General features: G+C 41.4%; 1 protein-coding gene across 1 annotated transcript in view; it reads left to right on the plus strand.

The window, feature by feature from the left end:
- The window catches only part of LOC126248974 (dual serine/threonine and tyrosine protein kinase-like), a 317,035-nt gene that overhangs the window by 271,840 nt on the left and 25,891 nt on the right, over positions 1-19,304 (plus strand). The window contains exon 12 of the mRNA XM_049950529.1: positions 16,712-16,958. Coding sequence (XP_049806486.1) covers positions 16,712-16,958 — 247 coding nt within the window. The remainder of the gene's footprint in view (positions 1-16,711; positions 16,959-19,304) is intronic.

Below are 19,304 nucleotides of genomic sequence, written 5' to 3' on the forward strand. Positions count from 1 at the left end.
CATGTAGATTAACAGTCGACATTTCAGAAGTAGGCCAAATAATTTGTCTGCAGAAAAATACATGTTAGCTAAGAAATACCACCCTAAACAGGCAAATAGACAGATTAAATGTAACTAATAAGGCCTACTGTTGATGTAAGTAAGCAAATATTCTTAAAGTGTATATACCTACATTTAAGTTGTTCTCAGGCACCATTTTAGGAGGGACAAAGGTAATGCATCATGTTATTTGCTAGAAGCAGTATAAAAAATGATGATATTCTTTGCTATATATACGAAGACAGTAACTTGTTCTCAAAAGAACAGTTACTGTTGATGACCATGCAGCTTTTCCCTGGAATAAATGATGACTGACAACCTCAGCTGCCGACAGGTGTTATTGATATACCTCGATGTGGCCAGCTGAAAATGTGTGCCCCGACCGGGACTCGAACCCGGGATCTCTTGCTAACATGGCAGACGCTCTATCCATCTGAGCCACCGAGGACACAGATAAATAGCGTGACTGCAGGGACTTATCCCTAGCACGCTTCCCGTGAGACTCACATTCCCAACTGTCCACAATTCTACGTATGTATTGTACCTTATAGACATTTGCCCACCCACTCATTACTCGCGCACGCTTTGGCGATTCCTGTAAGAGTTTGGGCAACCTGTGCGCGTGTAAGCAGGAGATCCCGGGTTCGAGTCCCAGTCGGGGCACAAATTTTCAGCTGTCCACATCAAGGTATAACAACAACACCTGTCGGCAGCTGAGGTTGTCGGTTAGTCATCATTTATTCCAGGGAAAAGCTGCACGGTCATCAACAGTAACTGTTCTTTCGAGAACAAGTTACTGTCTTTGTATATATAGTTAGAGGCTACCCAGCCATTGACCTTCGTCTGTGCGAACGCGCACAGGTTGCCCAAACTCTTACGGGAATCGCTAAAGCGTGCGTGAGTAATGAGTGGGTGGGCAAATGTCTATAAGGTACAATAAATATGTAGAATTGTGGAAAGTTGGGAATGTGAGTCTCATGGGAAGCGTGCAAGGGATAAGTCCCTGCAGTCGTGCTATTTATCTGTGTCCTCGGTGGCTCAGATGGATAGAGCGTCTGCCATGTTAGCAGGAGATCCCGGGTTCGAGTCCCAGTCGGGGCACACATTTTCAGCTGTCCACATAGAGATATATCAACAACACCTGTCGGCAGCTGAGGTTGTCAGTTAGTCATCAGATATTCATTGCCAATTATTGCTATTATTATAAATGACACAGGCCTACTGAAGGCTATGCAAAATAACAGCAGTTTACAATCATAAGGTTCCCTAAAAGTTTCATAGACTGTATTTTTGTATAAGGTTGCTCACAATATTTTAAATAATAATAATAATAATAATAATAATAATAATAATAATAAGTCGGCAGCATGAAAAGTGAGATGATCATGTTGCAGCAGTACGTAAATATGTAAAGTGTATGTTCGATCTGTGCAGTTGCATTTCAAGAAACTATGGCTTGCAAAAATAAAAGCCTGTGACCAACTACATCACCACAAACACACGCACAACACAACTGTCTTATAGGGAAGGAATGAAGGAATAAGATGTTTTTATTACCTAATACGACTTAGATTACAGAAGAATATACACTGCTTGTAAGCAGACGACGAAAGATGTTAACAATGGGAGATGTGACATTTAAGACAATGTCAGTCGATATATCAGAAAAACTGCTTATCATGTATTGCGAGACATTTCACACTTTGCAAGCACAAATTGAATATTGCCACATGCAAATTTTTTGTATAACTCATTAAAATACGTGTTTATCATAATATAAACAAATTGCTATGAAAATTAGATTTCATGCACCTTTCAGGCAGGAAGATCCATTGTAATATGTCTAATGCTACATATTATTTGACCATCCTCCATGGCTATAAATGCTAAACAAGTGCTGCAACATGTTTTAAAGTAATGTTATTCTCTATAAGGTGCAGATTTGTAGATATGTAAGGGGCACTCGAAAAGAAACGAGCCGGAGTCTGGTATGCACAAACCTGTGACAGGAGGGTAATATCGTGGCGTGTGTAACGAGGTGTGGTTCCGACCAGCGTGTGGAAGTTCACAGCCTGTCGCTAGAGGGCACATGTGTACATCACACGACTATGCAGAGCTAGCAGTAGCATGCATCAATCGTCCAACGCTGCCAGTCTCATTGCAAACAGTGACATGGAGGCGTCAAAAGAAGAGCAAAGAGGTGTGTTTTGTTTTCTGACAGTGGAAGGAGTAGGAGGAATGGACAGTCGTTGATGAATTTCATAAGTGTACAGCAAACACTGCATGTTCCTTGCAAGGGTCAAGGCATGGCACAGGCATGTCAGGCAAGGACAGGTGTCATTAGCCAATGAACACCACACTGCGTTACTGATGACTATGTCCACCTGGTGGATGCATTCATTACCCAGACCCTCCAAGTGACAGTGAAAGCCGTATCTGCCGTAGTCGGATTGAGCGCCTGAAGTGTTCACACCATCATCAGGGAATGACTGCATATGCGCAAAGTGTGCGCCCAATGGGTGCCCTACAGTCTTCAACCACACCAGGAAACATGTCGAATGGCCCACTGTCTTACTCATCTGCAGTGCTATGCTCGGGAAGGGAATGCGTTCCTGGCATGAGTGGTGGCTGAAGATGAGTCATGGTGTCATCTCTTTGAACCAGAATCGAAATGACGAAGTCTCCAGTGGAAGCATCCAGAGTCACCACCACCAAAAAAAGCCAGAGCCATCCACACGAGTGCAGGAAAGGTTATGCTGACGTTCTTCTTTGACCAAAATGGCCCCCCTTCTGATTCACTTCCTGCAGCATGGGACAACAGTGAATGCCCAGCGTTACTCGCAAACCTTGAACACCCTTTGCCAAGCGATCAAATCAAAACGACCAAGCAATCTCACCCACGGGATCATTCTGCTCCACGACAATGCAAAGCCTCAGACAGCCAACATGGTCGCGGCACTCTTGCGGAAATTCAAATGGGAGGTTCTCGGCCCTCCTTCCATACAGTCCGTACCTCTCTCCCCATGATTACACCATTTTTGGTTCCCTTAAAAGGGCTCTGAGGGGCAAACGATTCACCTTGGACGATGACGTGCAGCTGTACGTGCGGAACTGGTTAACATCGCAGCCCTGGGAATTTTATGAGACAGCCATACTCTGCCTTGTGTCACAGTGGGACAAGTGTCTCAACAGCCAGGTCAATACTTCTACCATACAGGTATTGGTTTCTGTAATTATGCCTCTGGCTTGTTTCTTTTTGAACGCCCCTTATAGATGTGCAAGTTGTCAAGTTCTAAAATATTAGTGGATCAAAATTGGAAATACCGTTAGAGATTCTATCAACCCATAATGCTACATCAGCTGAAATATATGCTTAGTATCGAGTCCTCAACCACATTGTTCATTTTTATACCTCCAATAAGAAAAGCTTAAAGAAAATGGCCCTAAATATCATGAGGTATGATACCTTCACATTGCAGTGTGACAGTACAACATTGCTGGTTTGAAGAGACAAAGGTATCGATGTCATAATACAAGGTAAATAAAGATGAAATAATGTGATTATAGCAGCAGTAGTGGTGAGGCATTACCTATAATTGATGAAGTGATGTAATTATATCTCATAATACAGTAGTTGGAAAGAAAGATGTCATTTTGTACGTACCTGAACAGTCCTACACGAGGAACAAACACATGATCCATTGTGTTGTGGACTCCAGCCACGTAATACCATGTTCTTTAGGCAAGGAAGATATAAAAGTTTAGCATAGTTGCATGTCTGGACACTTTATAAAATTGATAAGGTGGTTACCTATAACTCAACTTACTCCTGGGCTTGTGAGTTGACACATATACTATAAAAGCTTTACTCTACAATTGGAGATCACCCATATTAAACAGTCAACACTACTGTGTTGTTGTATAATATGACCCTAGGTGTCACTGTATGTGCAAGATGTTGCCTACAAGCAAACATATGCTCCAACTAGGAAAAAGTTACAGAACCACATAAGCAGGCTGGCTCCGTTAATTTAGATTTATGGCGTAGTTTTCTGAGGTAGAATAGTACCACAAAGCATGTGCTGTCCATGGATCATCTTTTTTATGCCAGTGCTTCAAACTGCCACCACACTGTTACATCGCCATGACTAGTGTAAAAGTATCTTGCTTCAATTAGTGGATCCAGTCACTGCTTAGTAGCAAGAGGTCACCATCAACTGATGCTAATCTAGCCTCCTGCATGCTGAATTTAGGCCACACTGGTCTTGACATGATTTCAGCTGAGCTGTATTGAAGCATTGACTCTGGAAAGGAATTTGGACATATTTACATTTTGCACAGGTCTACCTCCTACACGTAAATGGGTCTCCCAGTTATCAGTGAAAGCTGTGCTGTTTCTGCTGGAGACATGAACAACAGGGAGTGAGTTAACTTTCTGGACCCTGTGTGCACATCAGTTTACATATTAGATGATTTGGATTTTACCACATACAGAGAGGCTTGCAAGGGACACTGGATGCAAGTAGCAGTAGAATGCTGGCACTTTGGTTGTTGTATTGATGATGCCTCCAAAATTACTTCTGTTCTTAAAGAGGAGCACAGACAACATATGTTAAATACTTAACTGAAGCATGTAAGAGAGGTTATGAAAAATGGGAAGTTAATAAATAAATACAAAGTTGTGTTAAAAAAGTTACCTATTTGTGGAGTACCTGACGGTACTTTGTCGAAGCAACCAGTATAATGTATATCCTCAAACCATAGCTGACAACCTGCATTTTTCTGTGGTAGCTGTCCCAGACAGCCTTCAGCACTGAAACTTTAAAACTGTAAGACACATATAGATGCTGGCTGCTAGATAAAATATATATGTATCACTTACGTAGAAAACTACCTCATCTAAGGTGACAGTCATCTACAAAGAGTTGTGGTAATAGTTTGATTTTTCTTGGACAAGTAGCAAGTTTACATTAGTGAAGATCACCATCCAATGGGGGTGTACACAGTGGATTATCTGCATGTTCAGGATAGTTTTCCAAACATATATGGCTGGAAGTGGAACGGTGGCATTCTGTTTGGGCATGGGGGGGGGGGGGGGAGGGGGGGGGGAAGGGGGGGGGAGGGGGGGGGGGTGAGTGAGGCAGCACATCATATTCTGGCATGTGGGTACAACATGTTGTAACCAATGGTGTAGCAAACTAGGTCTAAAGCAGACAGAGAAGCAAGGCATCTGGTGTCACTCCAGGGAGGCAGAACCACCACAGAAATTTCAAGTTAATTATTATGTTATGTGCAGTTTGTAAGGCTTGAAATATAGGTGCAGGCATCTATCTTTAACATACTTTTATACCATGAAACCCATGCAGTCTGCAGTTTTTTCGACGAGTATGGGGATGGGGCTGTTTTAGGTAAGGTATGTATTCTGTGTAAATCTCGTATTATTATGTATACTATCTAGCAGCCAGCGAGCATCTATCTGCATCTTATGTTATTAATGTCTAACAAACTTATTGTGATCTGCTACTTATTTTAGTGTGTGTTGTCAGTGGCAGTTCCCATATTTTCCAGTACTTATCCATATGCCTTTTGTAAATGTACCAGTATAAATACGCTTTTAATGCACAAGGAGTGGTTTGCTAATTTTTTAATACCATCCAACTTTGATACAGAGTCCCAACCTAGCCATTGTATCTACTTACTCATCCAAATGGACACTAAGTACCAGAACCAACACTATAACACACACCTACACATGTACATGGATGCTGTTGGAGGTAGTGTGTTGATGTTATTCTGCTGTAAGCACACACAATACATTTACACTATTTCGTGTGATGGCTTCCAGCAAAGGCCCTCACTTCCTCCCTCCACTGATGCTGGAGACGTCGTTGGAGGCAGTAGCTGCAGCATCGTGGGATTGGTTCGGTGTTGCATCTGAAAGGTGGATCTGTGGGTGTTAGGTGTTGGATATTGCTAATGGTGAATCCATCATGTGGTGCATTACGTGATATTGTTCGGGTTGCATCCGGTACATCGGGGGATATTATTCATGATGAATCCACCTGCATAAAGTCTGGGGTAATGCTTGGGATGGATCTATTGCACAATAATTTGTGGCTAATGTTTTGTATCGATCCACCCACATATGATCTGAGGTATCATCTGAAAGGTGGATCCGTCAGCACTACATCTGATAATATTGATTGGGCTAGATCTATCATTTGATACATTCCAGGATATTTTTTGGGGGCAGATCTGCCTGCACACTGTTTGGGGTAATACTTCAGGTGGATCTGTACATGAAATTATTCCTGGATAATATTCGGTTTGGATCATGCACATATGATCTGGGGTAGCATCTGAAACGTGAATCATCCATACAGTAGTTCCAACGCTGATGCCGCTGCCCACAATTATGCCTCCAGTTTTGGTGGAGGGAGGGACTGGGGGTCCCTGTTGATAGCCAACACGAGAAATAGCATAAATGTGCTGTGTGTGTTTACAACAGAATAATGTCAACACACTGCCTCCAACAGCAATCCATGTACATGTGTGGGTTTGTGTTTTATCATTGGTCTTGGTACTTAGTGTTACCATTTGGATGGTATTAAAAAAATGGCAAACCACACCTGTTTATGTAAGCTTTAAGAGCGTATTTATATTACATTTACATATATAATATGGGAAAGAAATGGATAAACATTGAAAAATGTGGGAAATGTCACTGATAACACACACTAAAATAAGTGGCAGAGCACAGTAAGTTTGTTAAACATTAAAATCATAAGATGCATATAGATGTTTGCTGGCTGCTAAATAGTATATATAATAATACTATATTTATATAGAATACATGCCTTACCTAAAGCAGCCACATCTCCATACTTGTCGAGAAAACCACAGACTACGTGGGTGTCATGGTATTAAGATATGTTACAGACAGATGTCGGCATCTGTATCTCAAGCGTTGCTAACTGCAGATCACGCATTAATTGACTTGAAATTTCTGTGGTTGTTCTGCCTTCCTGGAGTGACACAGGATGCCTTGCTTTTTTTGTGCACATTTCTCTTGGTATGAAAGAAAACGATGATCATGCTCTTCACTCTGCGCTTCACCTGTCTCGCTTTTTTGGGTCTCGGAGAGCCCGGGCTCTTCCACTGGGATGATTGTTGCTTTGTCTCTGGGTCATAACTGTAAATCCAGCTCTCGTCGCCAGTGATAACCCGTGACAAGAAGGTTGAATCATCCCGAGATTAGCACAGAATTTGATACACACGTGCTGTTCTGTTCGCGGATCCATCATATAATCACCACACTCCAAACACACAGTATTACGGAAATCACTACGGACACGCAACACGTCCTCCCAACTGAATGCCACTCCATACACTGACTCGTCAGATATGCAGCTCTCGCCACCTAGTGGTGCAAAGATCTGCTACTCCTACTTTCCAGATGGTAGCACTAGTCCCGAAAATGTTGGATTCCACTTTGTACTTTGAGGGTCTGCGGTAACTTACTTCAACATAGGTCTAATTAGTTACGTTCAGTCTGTTTATATTTACCTGCTTAGCTAACACTTATTTTTCTGCAGGATAGTTTTACAGCATCAAATTATTAGGCCTACATTCTAAAATGTCAGTTGTTATTAGACATGGAAGTTTAGCATTGAGGCACATACTTCAGAATTTTAGGGACTAATTGGGCAAATGAGTGTATATGTGGAAATGTAACTCACGTTTTTATGTTGCTGAAGACCCTTCCTTTTTTCAGTATTGTGACATCACATTAACTGAGTCCTACAGTGTTTTTCATGTATTAACTCCACTAGCAAAGTAAACATTTCACTTCTTCCACTGGCGACATATTTTTTGCAGCCATTTTAGAATTTTTCAGTATCTTAGATGTGGAAAATAATTAATTTATGACTGTCAGGGAAGGTACAAAGTGCTTAGTTTTCAGTAATCACCACACTAGTGCCAGGAGCCATCATTCTCCTAGGCAAGGTGAAGAGCATATACCCTGAGATTTTTCGAAGGATGAAGCCCAACAGCAGCAAGCAGCTTGTCAAATTCGGCTTTGGTGATCTTGAATTTGTGGGGACTGTAGACAGCAGAAGATGATGGTCCAGAGGTGGTGCTGATATAGTGGACTGTTGAATGGTGGACATCCCAAGACAAGCTCAGCGGGTGAGAGAAATCGAGGTATTGTGCCAGGAGGTCAGCATATGGCTGGAATATGCCACCTGCTTCTAATAGAAGAAAACTGCAAAACGTGGTGGATTTCATTTTTCTCCCAGTATTCCTGTCAGTGAGGTGCCAGCTAGTAATGTTGGGAAGCAGGTGATAGTGCCCAATGTAGTCTGCTCCGATAATGGGGTCAGTGATGTAGGCGGCAGTGAAGGCCCAGGGCAGGTCCTGTTGCAGGCCGAGGTTGAGGACACAATGATGTATGCCATAAGTGGTGATAGTCACATTATTCCCTGTTGTCAGGAGGATGGCTGGGGTGGTGCTGGGGTCACATATGATCTGCCACAGGAAGGTACACAGTTTGGAGCTGGTGTTGATGAGGAGTTGTGCGGTGGAGTGACCTTCGCCCCTGAGCAGGCAGTTGGAGATGGAGTGACAACTGGGCACACCTAATCCATGCAGCTGTTGGCATCAGTGTGCCAAGAGCCGGGCTCCACGCAGTTCACAGCGTCGGGGTCAAAACACTTGTGCTACTAGAAGAGGCCAGCCATGTTGTGAGAGGTGTTGGCAGGATGGCTAGTGCTGCGGTGTCATTATCTGTCACAGTGCCAGCGGCTGGTGCTGCATGGAGAGTGGCGGTCAGAATAGAGTAGGGCCACAGTTGCCTACAGCACTGCCATGTCGACACTGAGGCAGTCGATTGTGTCATATACTCCCAGCTGCTGGGCTTTGTGCTCTGGGCTGGCAGGGAGGGGAGCTACTGGTGATATCATTAGTGGCGTGTTGAGTAGAAAGGAGGATCTCGTGGCACGATGGCTGGCAGACTGATGGTCAGCAGATTGTGCAGCGCGGGGCTGAGGCTGGCGGATGTTGTATAGGAAACTGTCAGAGGCCATATGTAGCTCCAGCAGGCTTCGGAGGAGGCACAGGAATAGCGAGGGTTGTCGATCCCAACTGATTTGCTGCATTTCAGATGACACGAGTTGTTCACGAGGCGGCACCTGAATGTTTTGTGGCGGTTGTAGTTGGGGGCGATGAGGAGATGATGATGATGATGATGATGATGATGATGATGATGTAGACCTCCATCACATTGGTCGGCTCGAGCTGACTGACCACCATACTTGGTGGCATCATGGGTGATACTGCAATTGGCAAAGATGGCATCCACCATGGAATACTACAGGCGTGGGTTCCATGGAGTGAAGGATGACATATGATCTGTGGTTCAGCCAGACAGAGTGGCGGTGGCATGCGGGGATCGGGCATTGGGCATCAGCGCTTTAAGATCAGGAGGGATGGCAGAGGAGGTGTTGCCAGAAGCAAGAATCAGTGAGGGAATCGTTATGGAGTCTGATGGTGGGGGCTGGGCTGCTGTTGCAGCATTCAAATTCCATGAGATGTAAAGTCAGCTCGATGATGATGTCTTGTGGCACTGGAGCAGTAGTTGAGTGCAGTGAGGCATTGGTTCAGCTGGTGGTAAATTCCAAGTTTCTTAGGTTGCACAAGGTATGACAAAACATGCACAAGAGAAACAATTCACGATTCGAAGCATGCTATTGTCCATAGAACAAGGTGTGTGGGCACTGGAAAAAGAAGTTTCCTTACACTATTATTCAATGACTACACTACTAGCAAAAGTGAAATAGTCTCAAAATTTACAACTGCTGAAAAGAGCAATGTGGTAGCACTAGATAAAGGCGCGACGTGGTAGATATAATGACACTGTGTGGTCTCTTCCCAGATATTGTCAACACGAAACCAATAATTTTCAATGTGAGAAGCAGAATTAATTGTATGTGGTGGAAGACATGATGCAAATCACCAATTTGCATATCCGCCTATGTAGCAGGCTTAGCGGCAGCGCGGGCAATATGTGTCTCGAACTTCATGATAAGCATCACCATGTGCTGTGCCTATCGCAGTGTGGAACTGAAGATGATGTTGGAACTGTGAAGAGTAGGTGAAGACTGAGAGTGAGGCTAGGTTGGCAGAAGCCTCACTAGGGACTGACCTGATGTTCTGTGGTGATAGCAAGTGACCTTAGGATGCCAGTATCACATCGCATGAAAGGATTGACAGCTTTGGACAGAAGTAAACATGCAATGGAATAAACTCACTACCTCGGCAGATAGTGAGCTAGGAATGTATGGAACAGCTAAGACAGGGGTGCAGCCAAAGGCCACGGTACTAGAATAGATATTGTGAATTTAATTAGTGTTTTGAAAGATATATAGGTACTACAAGTTCTTGAATTTACGATTCATATTACAAAGCTTTGGACCTGGAAGACCTTATCTTGGCTTGAGTTACTCCAGAATATATGATGTGACCTCGTGTACATCTACATTTATATCTATGTGTATACTCTGCTAGCCACCAAGCGGTGTGTGGCGGGCGGCACAGTTTGCGCCAAAGTCATATTTCCCCCCTATGTTCCACTCACGGATCGCACGAGGGAAAAAACGACTGTCTGAACACCTCATTATGAGCTCTAATTTCCCTTATCTTTGAATGGTGATCATTGCGCGATATGAAAATTGTGCTGGTAATAATATATGCTCTACATCCTCGGTGAAGATCGGATTTCGGAATTTGTGAGCAGCCCCTTCCGTTTAGCATGCCGTCTATCAGCAAGTGTGTCCCACTTCAAACTTTCTATGAGATTTGTAACACTCTCACGATGGCTAAATGCACCAGTAATGAATCTTGCTCCCCCCCCCCCTTCCACACACACACACACACACACACACACACACACACACACACACACACACACACACACACACACACACACACCGCCCCCCCTTTTTTTTTTTTTTTTTTCATCTCTTGAATCAGACCCAACTGGTAAGGGTCCCATACAGACGAACAATACTCTAAGACTGGACAAACTAATGTATTGTAAGCTATTTCCTTTGTTGAAGGACTGCATCACTTCAGGATTCTACCAATAAACCGCAGTTTAGAGTTCGCCTTACCCATTACTTGTATCACCCATGTCTGTCAGTATTCACATTGAGCAAAATGCTGTGTATAGGTGTTCAGCAACTGTCTCCCCCTTCAACTGAATTTAAGCATTAAGTTTTAATCCAAAGAATTTAACACTGTCAGTCTGTTTGTTCTCATATTTTGTGCATATTTTATATGGCTGTCTAGCACATTCTGAACTGCATATAGTAATGTTCCCCAAAGTTTGGCAGTGAATTGGCTAGAAACCATTTATTTATATTCACTGAAAATTTCAGTACCAGCTTTTTCTAACATTAAATTCGAATTGGTATTTGTGACAATGTTTTTGTCATCTGTATGCAAAATAAGCTTATTACCTGATAATGTTAGTGAAGAAAGGACACTAACATATGCAAACAGAAGTAATGGCCCTAATTAGTTCTGATTTGAATGAAGGCTGATAACTTAATCCAGGACTCTCCAAACTGACACCCTTTATTTATGATAGAATAAGAGTTGAACCATGTAATACAATTTACTGTGGCATTAAAATATTGTTATTTAGTTAGAAGATTAATTTGATTTAAACAGTCAGATGTGTCTGACAGAACACAAATCATACAGACAGCCTATGATTTATTGTCCGATTAAAATAATTCTCAAAAGGTGGTGTGCAGTGTTTTGCTGTAGATGTGGGTGCCCGCTCTTCATAGAATTACTAGTCTTGGAAACAAATGAATCAATCTTGTGACATATTTTGCATATTTTCACTCAAAAATGTCTTACAGGATAATCTTTTTGGGGTAATTCATCACTTAGAAAGTATTGATTGCACAAAAGTGAACAGTAAGAATAATATGAGGTGTCTGATGGAGGTACCTCTTAAGTGTTTTAACTGTACCATCACAATAGGTATATTCGCTAATGAAATTTGTCATAAATAATCCATCACAATTTGAGAAGAATAGTCATATCAGTACCTGGAACACCAGAGGAAAAAATCCAGATAAGTGCAAGTAGGACTCGTGCAAAAGGGTTCTGTACTTAATTACATGTGTCTCAGGAATTGAGAAATTTGATGATTTTTGCCTGTTATCAATATCAATGCTGGAAAGATATCAAAATATCTTATATAAATGATAATATGTTTTGATTTTGTGGATTAGAAGCTTAAATTACTTTATGCTGCCAAGGGACCATGGACTTCAGTACGTGACATAAGTTTCAACTTGGTACGTCCATGCACACTGACTGCGTGGGTACCCTGGGACTCCAGCACCCACATACACAGTCTTGCGGGTGTGCTGCACCCACAAAAAATTTAGTTTGTAAAAACAAAATAAAATAAATATTTCTCACTTGCCTTTATCAAAAAGTAATGAAATATTAAGACACTGAGATGGAAGTTAAAATTTCTTATCTCTAAAACATATGTGTTTGTTTCAGATGTCTTTGTGCAAAGGCAACCAAGCAAGACACACCCCCATTTCTTGCCTTTCTGTGGCCAAGTCAAAGGCACTCCCCAGAATAAGAGTCACTCTATACTTTTTCACTTGCTTTCATATTTCCTTGCAAATGACATGTTACAATACGCTCATCCATTCATCAACAATTGTTCTAAAATATCTGCTTGCCAGTATTGAGCAATAACAAAAAATTCAAGATACAAGGAAGCTGATTGTTACAGGCTATCCCAGTAGTTATTTTTTTTTAAACATAATGGGTGGTGTGGTTTAAGATTTCGGTGAAATTGTTTTCGCGTAATCTGGATTGTTATCATTTTGTTTGTTGAGACAATGGCTTTGAATGATGCAGGAGCTTATATTGTAGACTGAAGGGATGTTACCGCTTTAATAGCTAGTACAAAGGAGACCCTCTGCTGACAGGCTGCATGGAGCCAAAGCTCCTCGCCGGGCAGTTCTCAAATGCTACATGATTACTGGAAATTGGCAAGCTGAGACACAATATTGTGTATTACTTCTATTTATACTTTCAAATTGAAACAGTTTCCTGGTCGCTACAGAAAAATTTGTCATACGTTTATCATCATCATCATCATCATCATCATCATCATCACAGGTGGATATTACTAACACCGACAGTAGTGAAAAGCAAATTCAGCCAAAAAATAAGGAACTATGTACTGACTTGGCAGAAAATCCTAAGAAATTTTGGTCTGATGTCAAAGCGGTAGGTGGATCAAAACAAAATGTCCAGACACTCTGTGACCAAAATGGTACTGAAACAGAGGATGACAGACTAAAGGCCGAAATACTAAATGTCTTTTTCCAAAGCTGTTTCACAGAGGAAGACTGCACTGTAGTTCCTTCTCTAGATTGTCGCACAGATGAAAAAATGGTAGACATCGAAATAGATGACAGCGGGATAGAGAATCAATTAAAATCGCTCAAAAGAGGAAAGGCCGCTGGACCTGATGGGATACCAGTTCGATTTTACACAGAGTACACGAAGGAACTTGCCCCCATTCTTGCAGCGGTGTACCGTAGGTCTCTAGAAGAGTGTAGCATTCCAAAGGATTGGAAAAGGGCACAGGTCATCCCCGTTTTCAAGAAGGGACGTCGAACAGATGTGCAGAACTATAGACCCATATCTCTAACGTCGATCAGTTGTAGAATTTTGGAACACGTATTATGTTAGAGTATAAGGACTTTTCTGGAGACTAGAAATCTACTCTGTAGGAATCAGCATGGGTTTCGAAAAAGATGGTCGTGTGAAACCCAGCTCACGCTATTCGTCCATGAGACTCAGAGGGCCATAGACACGGGTTCACAGGTAGACGCCGTGTTTATTGACTTCTGCAAGGCGTTCGATACAGTTCCCCACAGTCGTTTAATGAACAAAGTAAGAGCGTATGGACCATCAGACCAATTGTGTGATTGGATTGAAGAGTTCCTAGATAGCAGAACGCAGCATGTCATTCTCAATGGAGAGAAGTCTTCCGAAGTAAGAGTGATTTCAGGTGTACCGCAGGGGAGTGTCATAGGACCATTGCTATTCACAATATACATAAATGACCTTGTGGATGACATCAGAAGTTCACTGAGGCTTTTTGCAGACGATGCTTTGGTGTATCGAGAGGTTGTAACAATGGAAAATTGTACTGAAATGCAGGAGGATCTGCAGCGAATTGACGCATGGTGCAGGGCATGGCAATTGAATCTCAATGTAGACAAGTGTAATGTGCAGCAAATATATAGAAAGATAGTTCCCTTATCATTTAGCTGCAAAATAGCAGGTCAGCAACTGGAAGCAGTTAATTCCATAAATTATCTGGGAGTACGCATTAGGAGTGATTTAAAATGGAATGATCATATAAAGTTGATCTTCGGTAAAGCTGATGCGAGACTGAGATTCATTGGAAGAATCCTAAGGAAATGCAATCTGAAAACAAAGGAAGTAGGTTACAGCACGCTTGTTCACCCACTGCTTGAATACTGCTCAGCAGTGTGGGATCCGTACCAGATAGGGTTGATAGAAGAGATAGAGAAGATCCAACGGAGAGCAGCGCGCTTTGTTACAGGATCATTTAGTAATCGCGAAAGCGTTGCGGAGATGATAGATAAACTCCAGTGGAAGACTCTGCAGGAGAGACACTCAGTAGCTCGGTACGGGCTTTTCTTAAAGTTTCAAGAACATACCTTCACTGAAGAGTCAAGCAGTATATTGCTCCCTCCTACGTATATCTCGCGAAGAGACCATGAGGATAAGATCAGAGAGATTAGAGCCCACACAGAAGCATACTGACAATCCTTCTTTCCACGAACAATACGAGAGACTGGAATAGAAGGGAGAACCGATAGAGGTACTCAGGGTACCCTCCGCCACACACCGTCGGGTGGCTTGCAGAGTATGGATGTAGATGTAGATGAACCTGAGAATGTCTCTTTTGAGCTGGGGCAGTCTTAAGGTATGCTAATAGTACCAGTATGTGTTACCTTACCAAAGCACGGATCCTTATAACACAGGCAGTTTTCATCAAATATCATAAATCAACAGGAGTCATTAAAAAGGAGAGAGATTCCCTAGAAGACGTGTACTACATTCTGCCATTGATATGCAGCCACAGGAATTTTGGAAAGTTGGTACCCTTGGATACGTCTACCCATTTCTGAGAAAAAGGTTTCTTAAAACACACACACACACACACACTCTCAACAAAGTTGTTGTGCCAGACAGTGTAACACTTGGTACAGTGGGTGTATCTTAGCATAACTCCTGGAAGGGACAAGATGATACTACAACACACACAATATCAGGTCACTTTATTACAACTTGAAGAATATTTTATACTTAACATTGTAACAATTCATGTACACTGAACATTAACATACTGCTTGATATAGAACAAGATACTAAATTCTTCTCACAGGGTACAACTGATGATAAACATGCATGCAGAGTTCTATCCAGCACAATTACCACATTGGTGGCTCAGTGGAGAGATGATGCTGTAATCTTCAGCAATGATTGCTGACGGGGCTGAGCGGCACTGCACTAACATGTAAGAGTGTTGATGCGGGACCATGTGCAAACTCTTCTGAGTGTGTCTGTGCCACCATCTCTCGTTCATCATTGCTTCTGGCAGTGACTGTTTTTACTTGTGGTTCCATTGTAAGGTACCAACCTTGCCTTGGCACCTTGCTCTTTGGACGACATTGCAAAAGTGATGGTATAAGGGTTCTGTTTTTACCAACTGAGATATGGAACCCTAAAAAAATTACCTGTGTTATTGTTATTTATTATTAAAAGTGTTAGTGTCTCAGAATGCTTAACACGCAGCAACAAGAACCTTTGATCATTTGTCCAATAGCATAAAATGTATGGCTGGTTGCAAAGCAAGTTCTAAATCAACCCAAAAATCATTTCTCCTGGGCAACTAGTTCATTCCATGGAGCAATTTCTATTTAAAAACAGGTAGCCTGTAGAAAGCACATACTTTTTAAGTGTAGTAGCATGAGTGGAACTATTAAATACGTTCATTAATGTTAACACTAATCATGTCTACTTATTCTTAAACTGACTTGTTCCACATTGTTTTGATAAAAGAATTGTTCACATGACCTATGGAACATGGCACTAACTGACTCACTCAAGATACTAAGTCCAGGGACAGACAGAAGACCAGGATAAAAGGATTGCTATAACTTGCTCGTGTATCTTTTGACACAGGAGCCCCGTGATTTTCTTATTTAACACATGATTAGGTTTTCATTAGCATGCTGGAAGTGTGTCTGCTTCTGTGAATGCAAGTGTGCTGTGCTGCCCCCCCCCCCCCCCCTTACACACACACACACACACACACACACACACACACACACACACACACACACACAAAAACAATTTTTGCTGTTGTCAGATAAATGAAATTAATTTTTATTTATTTACTTATTTTTTTGAATTTCATTTCAAGATTACTTTTGTTATAAATATTGTCCCATCTCTTTTGCATTTTCAGTTCAATTGACTGATGTGTTTAATGTATGTGTAACATGATAATTTTTTTTTTAAGGACAATTCCAGATCACAAACGGATTGTTAGACTACGTGGGTCAGTAATAGACAGCTCATATGGCGGAGGCTGTACACCGTCAGTCCTGTTAATAATGGATCGTCTTTCACGTGATCTTTATTATGGCCTACGGTCTGGACTGTCGTGGGTCACAAGACTTCAGATTGCGATTGATGTTGTGGAAGGAATCCGCTACCTGCACTCACAAGGATTGGTACATCGTGACATTAAGTTAAAGAATGTTTTGGTAAGCATTCCTACAGTTTTACTGTGTTTATTTCCTATTTTAGCAAGTTAAAGTTGTGATTAGAGCATCAGATTGAGGCATTGAAATTCATCTTTTTAACTGTCCTTGAATAACTCACTCACTGAATAAAATTAAAGTGTTTAATCCAGAGCTCCACGTGATCTGGAGTATTGTGAGCAGATAAGACTCATAAGTACGTCATTGTAAGGCACACATTAGCTCATTGTATTAACTCATTCATGAGTTGTATTAATATTTCCCATTTTTGACAAAATTAGAAGAAACAAAACTTACGTAGACATGGAAATTTTGGATTTATGTGTATGTACTCCATACTACTTAAGAAATAAATTTATAGATAAAATGTGAGTTGTATTTTTCTGTGAATATTTAGTTAATTTTGGTAATGGCTTTCAGCAGCGAATAGGAACTTGCATCACAAAGTGACACATCGTGTAGTTTGGACTATACACAAGGCAATTTGAAGTGCAGAAACTACGTAAAAAATGCCATGCAGTGCCTCTTTTTTTTTGTGTGTGTGGGAGGGGAGGGGGGGGGGCAGCTACAATTTAGCGTATGGAATTTTCTCAAAGTTGACTAATAATGGGAGTAAAATAGACACCGATTTTGACATAAATTTCACCGTTCCCTTGTTTGTAGTGAATTTGCAACTTGGTAGCATGACTACTAATTCCACACACTTGTTATAAATCCAACACTGGTCATAAATTTGGCTTCACAGTAGAGTCTTAGTGTTGGCAGAGGTAATTTATAAGTCACAGTTCCAACTCGAGTTAGTTTCTGCGTGATTTAGGATGCTTTCTCAGTAACTGCTAAGCTGAACCAAAAAATTTCTTTATTTGTTTCAGTACAATCTTATATTCCTACACACCTGACTGTTGGCAAGTGTGGAGTCCTTCTAATTTGAAAGTGTGATTTTTAGTTGGCAGCAATATACCTTTTAGTAGTAAAAAAAGCGTGTTACGGCCAGCTGCCTTTGTCCAGAAGTCCTCTGAAACAACTACCAGTATCATCTGCATATGCAAAGACAGAACCCTTTTTGCCACCTTTGGAACAATTTCATCAGTGAACAAATTTACTGGGAGACTACTAGCATTGTTTGTATTTATTTAAGTAGATTCATACAAAATATCCGTGTGTGAATCCCTCACAGTTTTGTGCGTACTGTCTTGTGAGAAATGAATACTTTTAACTTCAGTGAACTGTTACTTCCTAATGTATTTAAAACCAATCAAAGTTTAAGTATGATGTGTAAAGTGGCAATTGACTGTAAATAATTAAAAGTGTGAGGTCATCCACATGAGTACTAAAAGGAATCCACTAAATTTCATTTACACAATAAATCATGCAAGTCTAAATTCAACTAAATCACGAGAGATTAGAATTACAAATAATTGTAATTTAAGTGATCACATAGATAATGTTGTGGGTAAGGCAAACAAGAGACTGATATATTGGCAGAACACTTAAAAAATGCAACATGTGTACTAAAGAGACTGCTTACACCAGTCTTATCTGCATCAGAGGAGACTGATAGAGGGCATCAAAAAAGTTCAGTTGATGGCAGCTCGTTTTGTATTATCCTGAAATAGGGGGAGAAAACCATTGACATGATACGTGGATTGGGGTGGCAGTCATTAAAACAAAGGCATTTTTCATTGCAGCAGGATCTTCTCATTAAACTTCAGTCACCAACGTTCTCCTCTGATTGTAAAAATATTGTGTTGGTGCCCATCTTCATAGGAAGAAATGATCACCACGAAAAGTTAAGTGAAATTAGAACTCCCACAGAAAGATGTAAGTGCTTATTTTCTTGTGTGCCATTCAAGTGTGGAACAGTAGAGAAATAGCTTGAAGGTGGTTTGATGAAACCCCGTCAGTGACTTAATTGTGAATTGCAGGGTAATCATGTAGAGGTATATGTGTATCTATACAATGATACAGAATTTTGATTGCAATTGCAAAGGTGATGTGCACTTTCACTTAATAATAATATGAATAATAATAATAATAATAATAATAATAATAAAACCCGTGGAGGCCCGGAAAAAGAATAGGCTTCCGGTATGTTCTGCCAGTCGTAAAAGGCGACGAAAAGAACAAACCACTAATAGGGCTAACCCCCCTTTTAATGTGATTAGTTGGTTCAGGGCAGAACTAAAGAAGCCTCGGACAAGTGCCGTCATGGTCGGGGACGACGTTTGAACCCTATGCCCGCCCACAGTGGTAACGACACTGCTGGCCAACTGGAAAATGATTTAAATCCAAATAGAGGTGTTTTGCAGGATATGCTTCCTGCAACCACCCTAGAAGGAAAACAGATTA

Source organism: Schistocerca nitens, chromosome 3 (assembly GCF_023898315.1).
Source record: "Schistocerca nitens isolate TAMUIC-IGC-003100 chromosome 3, iqSchNite1.1, whole genome shotgun sequence".
Taxonomy (NCBI): Eukaryota; Metazoa; Arthropoda; class Insecta; order Orthoptera; family Acrididae; genus Schistocerca; species Schistocerca nitens.